General features: G+C 41.6%; 1 protein-coding gene across 1 annotated transcript in view; it reads left to right on the forward strand.

Annotated features, from left to right (window-relative positions):
• Positions 1-8,945: 8,945 nt before the first annotated feature.
• def6b (DEF6 guanine nucleotide exchange factor b) overlaps positions 8,946-9,926 on the forward strand; it is a 20,032-nt gene continuing 19,051 nt past the window's right edge. Inside the window, exons 1-2 of the mRNA XM_084417915.1 lie at positions 8,946-9,113; positions 9,641-9,781. Of these exons, the coding sequence (XP_084274041.1) occupies positions 9,018-9,113; positions 9,641-9,781 (237 nt within the window). The 5' untranslated portion in view covers positions 8,946-9,017. The remainder of the gene's footprint in view (positions 9,114-9,640; positions 9,782-9,926) is intronic.

A 9,926-nucleotide genomic window follows, 5' to 3' on the forward strand; every position in this document is an offset into this window, starting at 1 on the left:
AAATATAGATATATTAATATTCTGTGTCTAAGTGAAAGTGAAAACAATCTCATTCCAAGTATAATTTAAGGTTTATTTGAATTTAGGAAGTTTAAAATCACAGTACACATGATCACAGAGCGATCGCTGGGAGTTCAAGGTCAGAGACTGGCCGTCGTGTTGATTTCAAGGCTTTTTTGGGCGTCGTGACCCCTGTGCCCTCATGTCCCAGTCTGCAAAACACACTCTCAGTGGGAGACTTCACACAAGCAAACACCAAAACGTTTAACTCATTTAATGTTCATGGGGAAAGTGAGAGATGAAACCATGTTGATGACCTGAGTCTGTGGTAGAGTAGTGAGTTTGATGTGACACTCGAGGTCGGGGACCAGATCTGTTCTGTGGGGTGCGGACTGGATCGGTTCCTTTCCTAGAGCTCCTCCTGTCCGATTTTAGGGGAAATCGGATCTATTGGAGACGTCCAACAGATTATTTAGGCGTGCCGAAAGAACACCACAGACACTGTACAATCAACACGGGAAAATCTCACAGTGTTTTGCCAGATGAGAAGCTTATCTATGTATCATCTTTTTACTCTTTCAAATTTCATCTTTATATCTATTTTAATGCCTTTTATAACTGTTTTAATTTCCCTTGCTTTTATTTTGTGATTATTTTAATTCCTTTCTGCACTTTAAATCACCAAAGTGTATGAAATGTGCTATATAAATAAACTGGCCTTGAATTTTTTCAAAGAAATCAAATTTCTGAAGATTTCATTGGTTTATTAAAGGTCAAACTTAATGAAACGTCTGACACATTTTTTTTATGTCTCTTTTTGAACTAGAAATTGTGGATTTGCATCAATAGGGGCTTTCGCACCGGAGGAACCTTCTGATAGTTCCTAGAACTATTGGCGGAAGTTCCCGGATGTTGGCGTGTTCGCACCGCAGGAACTAGGAACGATTTTAGTTCTAGGAGCTCCTTTTGGAGGAACTAATTTACTCCTACTTCAGAGTCGCTCTAAACCAGCGCTATAGGACCTATCCGTGACGGTAGTGTTCGCTGATTGGCCGAACGCACGCGAAACACCAGCACCGCCATTTAAACACACAGATTATAGCCTATATATTTACTCCAGAAACTAACTCTACGAACATGTAAAAAATCCAACACAACTTTGAGGGGACGAGAGAAACATGATTATGTATTTCTGCTCAGCAACACACGACATCAAACACACGACATGCGCTAATAACTGTCTTTCTACTGTATGTATAACAGTTCTATCTAATAACGTATTAGACAGGACCGTTAGACAGATCGTAAACTACTGAACAGGAGAATGCGAGAACTGTGTGTTCAGTCGTTCTCAGCGCCGTCAAAATAAAAGTCACAGCAACAAGCGTGTCTTACGTCACTTCAGAGTTCCTACTGGCGCTGCGAACGCAACCAGGAAAATGTTCCCAAGTTTTCCCCATTAGTTCTCGGGGAAACACCCTGGTGGCGGGTTCCTAGAACTACCCGGTGAGAAAGCCCCTATTGAAACACATGCTAATATTTGAGAATCACTCAGAATCAAAGTTGGTGCATGATAAAAGTTGCTAGGATACAATGTTTTCTGAATGTCTTTAACTCCCAACAGACTCCTCGGAAGACGATTCGGAAATGGAAAGAGGCGACGCCGTTGCGTTCTCCTCCGCGCTGCCCGCGTTCTCCACCAGTTCCTGGAGGTATTTGATGTAGCGGATGGCCGCGCGCAGCGTCTCCACTTTGCTCAGCCGTTTGTCCGTGGTTGCGTTGGGCAGGTGGTCGCGTAGCTTGGCGTATCCCTGGTTCACGCACTTCACTCGCTGGCGTTCCCGCTCGTTGCGTTTCTGGATGAAGGCGGGCTCGAATGGGCATTCGTAGACGCCGAAGCTGCCGTGGAACGGCGGGAGATACGACAGTAGTGACGCGCCGCCACAGTACGAGCCGTCGTAAACTCGCTGCTCAACGTGAGTCGGGTATAAGAACAGCGGTAGCGAGTGACCTAGCGGATCCGAGTGGACGTCATTCCCTCTGTAACCACCAGAGGGCGCACAGTACCTACTGCTCCTGCCCAAACGGCAATGAGACGCGTCCATTTTGAGGCGTGGAGTTGCTATTGGTGTCGTTCACTCATAAATGAAAGCCAAGCCCGAGGAAGTTCATCTAAGACTGATGGATTAGCGTGCGTTTCCTGAAGCGAGGAAGCATCATCCTCTTCCCCGGTCTCAATGATAGACGCTCGGAAAACGGCTTCTGCTGCTCTTTGAAAGCCCTGTGAAGGATTTTGAGAGAGACAGCCTTGAGTTTAGACCAGAAGACTTCAAACACACTCCAGATTAACTTAATAACCACTTAGTCTGAGGTTCAAATACGCAGGATAAACCCACGGCTGGTCCTTGCAATTAACACGGATTTGACATAAAATACTGGCGAAAAGACCCAAAACACATGCAAACGTCTCTGGTTTCATGTGCTGCTGCATTCTAGATCGCCAAATAATAACACATTAGGTTTATTAACAGACATTTGAAGTTAAATAAAGTATGCTTGTAATGTGTTGGGCAAACATTAGCATGTTTCTGGCCTAAAGATACGGCAGTGTGTCGGAGCTGAGGACGTGTAATCCGTCTCTAATTCACGACATTGTGTACAACACAAGAGTTACGGGATGTGCTAGACAGGAGCGGCCAGAACTCAAAATAAGCGGCGGATCTAATCCCTCTTTTTTGATTTAGAGACATATCTGCGCTTGTCTTGTGTGTATTTGAGCCCGAGGCGGATCATTTAAATGATGTCTAATCTGTCTCTCAGTGGAATTCCCCTCGAATTAAGGAGAAAAATGATCAATGAAAACGTCATACAGCTACAAAGAACAACAATCCCGCACACTTCTTGTGTAAATGCTTACGTTCATTAGTCATGACGCATTACGTTCAGACTCGAGTAAAACAAAGATCATTTTAAGTAAATCTTGAGTGTGTAGCACCAGTTAAAACTAAATTGTCTTTATTTTTCAGAAATGTATGAATATTAAACAATGCAAATATAAATCCCCCCAAAAAATAACTTTACTGAAATAAGAAATTTGTAACAATTCGGAAAGTATTTAACCAGTTAAATGTAAATAAAAAGTTAGTTTTAGGCCTAAAACAAGACAAGAAATCTCAGGATGTGGGTGTGTATATAACTTCACATAACTTCAATATTCCATAAATCAAATATATTCAAAGTAACATACAAGCATATTAATGCATATAATACAAAAAAAACCTACTTTTAACACAAACTATATATAATAGCCAAAGGCTTAGAGAACAAACAAAGAAATATATATACACACACACTCAAATAAATAAATAAATATATATATATATATGCAATACATTTTATATTTTTTTGTTATATATATATATACTAATACTGTACAAACGGACCATTTAAATCTAAATGTATTGCAGTATTAAAATGTATTAGATATTAGACACAACATTAAAGCATCTTGTTCTGCACATCAACATCTCTTAAACGATTCCTTCTTAAACTGCAGCTCGACTGATCTGTCGTTGTTTGAGTCTAAACTTGACCTGCACACACTCGTCGTATTGTAACGTTTGCTGCGTTATTACAGACACAACCAAAGGAAGGATTGAAAGACAACGTACCTGAGGAACACACCTCTGCTGTGTGTGTCTTCACACTCCTGAGTGATGTTACAGGTGAGCTGCCAGTGCTTTACCTGTCGAGCCGCGGCCCGCCCTGTGTGTGTGTGCGTGTGTGTGTGTTTACACTCTGACATGAACATTTCAAAGGCAGGATGAGCCTCAGGAAGTCGGCAGAGATGGATTTGTGTTTTGTGTTGAGTCTGAAATTACACCGGGTGCAGAAAGGCTGTTTACTGATCTCAGATCTGTCATCCACACACTAAAGCACATTCATCCTGGAACATCTTCAGTCCAGATTCACAGATGATGACGAGTGCTTCATTTATATTTATTTATCTGACTAAATCTGTCTGTCCAGGTCTGTCCATCGGTCTTAATCTCCTGAAAACGACACACACACACACACACACACACACACACACACACTCAGGAATCACTCATCATCATGTTGACGTCAGCGGAGGACGTGAAGCTCTTCAGTTCGTTTCAACATCGCTGAGGTTCCAGACCTTCATCCAAACCTCTGTCATCATCATCTGTTCATCCCGATCCCGATCCGACTCCCAAAACACGGGAAAACAACCGTGTCCAATGACACAGCTGTATTACTTCAACTTTCAACTTTTATTTATTTATATAGCACATTTAATAGCAACGTTGTTACCCAAAGTGCTTCATAGTTATGACTAAAAACAATAATACATGCATATATAAAAACATTTCCCGAGCCTATAGCCAATGAAGGCATGACTCTTAAGACACACTTAGACACACTCTTAGACACACACACACACACACACACACACACACACACACACACACACTCTCTTAGACACACACCCTCACACAACTGTATAGTGAGCACTGCAAAAATGCTTTTCTTACTCAGTATTTTTGTCTGGTTTCCAGTCCAAATAGCTAAAAAATCTTAAATCGAGAGGCATTTACTAAAGTAGTAAAATTACAAGATGTTATGTCTTGTTTTCTGGGGAAATAAATAAAAATGAAGAGAGTTGTTGCTTAAACAAGCAAAATGATCCGCCAATGGGGTCAGAAAAATAATGTTAATTGAAACAGAAACAAGATCATTCTTCTGATCCCATTGGCAGATCATTTTGATTTATGGCATTTTACTACTTTAGTAAATGCATCTTGATTTAAGAATGTTTAAAATTTGGACGGGAAACAAGACAAATATACTAAGTAAGAAAAGCATTTTTTGCAGTGAGAAAGAAAACTAAGTTATTATTACAATGTACAGAATTCCCTTAACTAAAAGTTAAAATGCTAAGTTTTAAACGGAGACGTAAAAACCTCTATTGGTTTGACGGATATGAAGGGAAACGGATCCTAAAAGGTCAGTAATGTTATTTGGGGACATTATAAGCAGTGCTTTAAAAACATTAATAAATCTTATAGCCTAATCGTTATGACGGTGTGAAGCACAGCCCACACTCACACTGTCACACACAAGTGTGTTTGCGAAACTTTGAAGGAGGATCGCGTTTAACCGTCTCTCAGCAGCAGCGGATATGAACACACACACACACACACACACACACACACACACACACACACACACACACACACGGCCCTAAGCGCTAAACACTCAGCAACAATTAACACATCTCTGTGTGTGACAGAAATCATCTGACGTGATCGTAACATCACCTCATTTCCACAGGTGCGAGTGTGTCCAGGTGTGTGTTCAGGAAAACGTGATGACACTGCGCCTGTCAGTGCTGTGTGTGTGTGTGTGTGTGTGTGTGTGCAGTGTGTTACGGCTGTGTGTAGGATATACTGTATACGGCCTGTTGTTTTTAAAAACACTATAGTAGGCTATGCTTCATTGTTGTCCTGTGATTTCATTATTCAGCATATTTAATTAATTTGATATAATCTCAGAAATAAATATAGTTATTTAGGTTTTTTTAGCCCTATTTTTCTGTCTATCTATATGTCTATCTATCTGTCTGTCTGTCTATCTGTCTGTCTGTTTGTATGTCTATCTGTCTGTCTGTCTGTCTGTCTTATCTATCTGTCTGTCTGTCTGTCTGTCTGTCTGTCTGTCTATATGTCTGTCTGTCTATATACTATGTCTATCTGTCTATTGATATGTCTGTCTGTCTGTCTGTCTGTCTGTCTATCTATCTGTTTATATATCTGTCTGTCTGTCTATATGTCCGTCCATCTGTCTGTCTGTCTCTCTGTCTGTCTGTCTGTCTGTCTGTCTGTCTGTCTATATGTCTGTCTGCCTGTCTGTCTGTCTCTCTGTCTGTCTGTCTGTCTCTCTGTCTGTCTGTCTGTCTATATGTCCGTCCATCTGTCTGTCTGTCTGTCTGTCTATATGTCTGTCTGTCTGCCTGTCTGTCTGTCTCTCTGTCTGTCTGTCTGTCTCTCTGTCTGTCTGTCTGTCTGTCTCTCTGTCTGTCTGTCTATTTTAAATGTCTGTCTGTCTGTCTGTCTGTCTGTCCATATGTCTATCTGTCTATATGTCTGTCTGTCTATTTTAAATGTCTGTCTGTCTGTCTGTCTGTCTGTCTATATGTCTGTCTGTCTATATACTATGTCTATCTGTCTATTGATATGTCTGTCTGTCTGTCTGTCTGTCTGTCTGTCTGTCTATCTATCTGTTTATATACAGTGAGGAAAATAAGTATTTGAACACCCTGCTATTTTGCAAGTTCTCCCACTTAGAAATCATGGAGGGGTCTGAAATTGTCATCGTAGGTGCATGTCCACTGTGAGAGACATAATCTAAAAAAAAAAAATCCAGAAATCACAATGTATGATTTTTTAACTATTTATTTGTATGATACAGCTGCAAATAAGTATTTGAACACCTGAGAAAATCAATGTCAATATTTGGTACAGTAGCCTTTGTTTGCAATTACAGTGGTCAAACGTTTCCTGTAGTTTTTCACCAGGTTTGCACACACTGCAGGAGGGATTTTGGCCCACTCCTCCACACAGATCTTCTCTAGATCAGTCAGGTTTCTGGGCTGTCGATGAGAAACACGGAGTTTGAGCTCCCTCCAAAGATTCTCTATTGGGTTTAGGTCTGGAGACTGGCTAGGCCACGCCAGAACCTTGATATGCTTCTTACAGAGCCACTCCTTGTTTATCCTGGCTGTGTGCTTCGGGTCATTGTCATGTTGGAAGACCCAGCCTCGACCCACCCATCTTCAATGCTCTAACTGAGGGAAGGAGGTTGTTCCCCAAAATCTCGCAATACATGGCCCCGGTCATCCTCTCTTTAATACAGTGCAGTCGCCCTGTCCCATGTGCAGAAAAACACCCCCAAAGCATGATGCTACCACCCCCATGCTTCACAGTAGGGATGGTGTTCTTGGGATGGTACTCATCATTCTTCTTCCTCCAAACACGTTTAGTGGAATTATGACCAAAAAGTTCTATTTTGGTCTCATCTGACCACAAGACTTTCTCCCATGACTCCTCTGGATCATCCAAATGGTCATTGGCAAACTTAAGACAGGCCTTGACATGTGCTGGTTTAAGCAGGGGAACCTTCCGTGCCATGCATGATTTCAAACCATGACGTCTTAGTGTATTACCAACAGTAACCTTGGAAACGGTGGTCCCAGCTCTTTTCAGGTCATTGACCAGCTCCTCCCGTGTAGTTCTGGGCTGATTTCTCACCTTTCTTAGGATCATTGAGACCCCACGAGGTGAGATCTTGCATGGAGCCCCAGTCCGAGGGAGATTGACAGTCATGTTTAGCTTCTTCCATTTTCTAATGATTGCTCCAACAGTGGACCTTTTTTCACCAAGCTGCTTGGCAATTTCCCCGTAGCCCTTTCCAGCCTTGTGGAGGTGTACAATTTTGTCTCTAGTGTCTTTGGACAGCTCTTTGGTCTTGGCCATGTTAGTAGTTGGATTCTTACTGATTGTATGGGGTGGACAGGTGTCTTTATGCAGCTAACGACCTCAAACAGGTGCATCTAATTTAGGATAATGAATGGAGTGGAGGTGGACATTTTAAAGGCAGACTAACAGGTCTTTGAGGGTCAGAATTTTAGCTGATAGACAGGTGTTCAAATACTTATTTGCAGCTGTATCATACAAATAAATAGTTAAAAAATCATATATTGTGATTTCTGGATTTTTTTTTTAGATTATGTCTCTTACAGTGGACATGCACCTACGATGACAATTTCAGACCCCTCCATGATTTCCAAGTGGGAGAACTTGCAAAATAGCAGGGTGTTCAAATACTTATTTTCCTCACTGTATCTGTCTGTCTGTCTATATGTCCGTCCATCTGTCTGTCTGTCTCTCTGTCTGTCTGTCTGTCTATATGTCTGTCTGCCTGTCTGTCTGTCTGTCTCTCTGTCTGTCTGTCTGTCTGTCTGTCTGTCTATATGTCCGTCCATCTGTCTGTCTGTCTCTCTGTCTGTCTGTCTGTCTATATGTCTGTCTGCCTGTCTGTCTGTCTCTCTGTCTGTCTGTCTGTCTGTCTCTCTGTCTGTCTGTCTGTCTGTCTGTCTCTCTGTCTGTCTGTCTATTTTAAATGTCTGTCTGTCTATCTGTCTGTCCATATGTCTATCTGTCTATATGTCTGTCTGTCTATTTTAAATGTCTGTCTGTCTATCTATATGTCTGTCTGTCTATCTATCTGTCTATATGTCTGTCTATATGTCTGTCTGTCTGTCTGTCTGTCCATATGTCTATCTGTCTATATGTCTGTCTGTCTATTTTAAATGTCTGTCTGTCTGTCTGTCTGTCTGTCTGTCTGTCTGTCTGTCCATATGTCTATCTGTCTATATGTCTGTCTGTCTATTTTAAATGTCTGTCTGTCTGTCTATCTGTCTGTCCATATGTCTATCTGTCTATATGTCTGTCTGTCTATTTTAAATGTCTGTCTGTCTGTCTGTCTGTCTATCTATATGTCTATCTGTCTATCTATCTGTCTATATGTCTGTCTGTCTGTCTGTCTGTCTGTCTGTCTGTCTGTCCATATGTCTATCTGTCTATATGTCTGTCTGTCTATTTTAAATGTCTGTCTGTCTGTCTGTCTGTCTGTCTGTCTATCTATATGTCTATCTGTCTGTCTGTCTGTCTGTTAAAACACTTTTTTTAACAAACGTTGATGTATGTATGTTTCAATGAGTAATCATGTTAAATAATTCTGACCAAAATAATCTCAATAGTAACCGTATAGCCCTAGTAAACACACCTCGTGTGTCAGGAGCAGCACACACACACATCTCAGGTCCACTGACAGGGGGCGCCAGAGTTCAGCACACACACACAGGATGTGGACACACTTGCAGAGAGAATGAAGGAGAGCAGAAAAGAAGAGAGTAAAGTCCTCAGGTTTGAAACATGGCGCTGAGAGCCGCTCTGCTGAAGAGCATCTGGTACGCCTTCACGTCTCTGGACACCGAAGACAGCGGCAAAGTGTCCAAATCACAGCTCAAGGTGAGACAGATGTGTGTGTGTGTGTGTGTGTGTGTGTGAGAGAGAGAGAGAGACAGGTGTTTGACTGTGCATGTATGTGTGTGTGTGTCTATTGTGGACTTGCCAAACTGTAGTATCTCCAGAAGTGTACTAAATCTCACTTTAGTGATGTCTGCAAAGTAAAAAGTGATTGATAAAGTGAATAATTCAATCGTATGGATGTAATATTTACCGTACTTATAATATCACCTTTCTGTATTATATGCAAATGTTGTGTACGGTAGTGTTTTCAAAGTGCGCACTTAATGTTTCCACTCAATTCATCAGAGAATGAGGCTGTAAAGTGACTGAAGTTTTGGTCTATAGTTCAGTCTCATGAGATATTAAGATATCTGAAGTGTGTGAAACTTCTAGTTAATCTGACTCACGCTCTGTGGCTTTAGACAGATTGGTATCAAACAAAAGCTGCAGTCAGACTCTCTCTCTCTCTCTCTCTCTCTCTCTCTGTGTGTGTGTGTGTGTGTGTGTGTGTGTGTGTGTGGGCACAGGTTTTGTCTCATAACCTTCACAGTGTTTTGCGGATTCCTCACGATCCGGCGGCCCTCGAGAGACACTTCAGCGACGATGATGACGGTCCTGTATCCAGTCAGGGGTACATGCCTTACCTCAACCAGTTCATACTGGACAAGGTACCGAAACACGAACACACACTCGTTCAACACTCATGAGACTTGAGTTACGATTCACTGAACGACCAACTTTGTCTCGGATGTTTATCCTAAAATTAGTCCATCAAGTGTTTAGGGCTATAAAAACAGTGTGAAACACACACAC

This window comes from Rutilus rutilus, assembly GCF_951802725.1.
Source record: "Rutilus rutilus genome assembly, chromosome: 8".
Lineage (NCBI taxonomy): Eukaryota > Metazoa > Chordata > Actinopteri > Cypriniformes > Leuciscidae > Rutilus > Rutilus rutilus.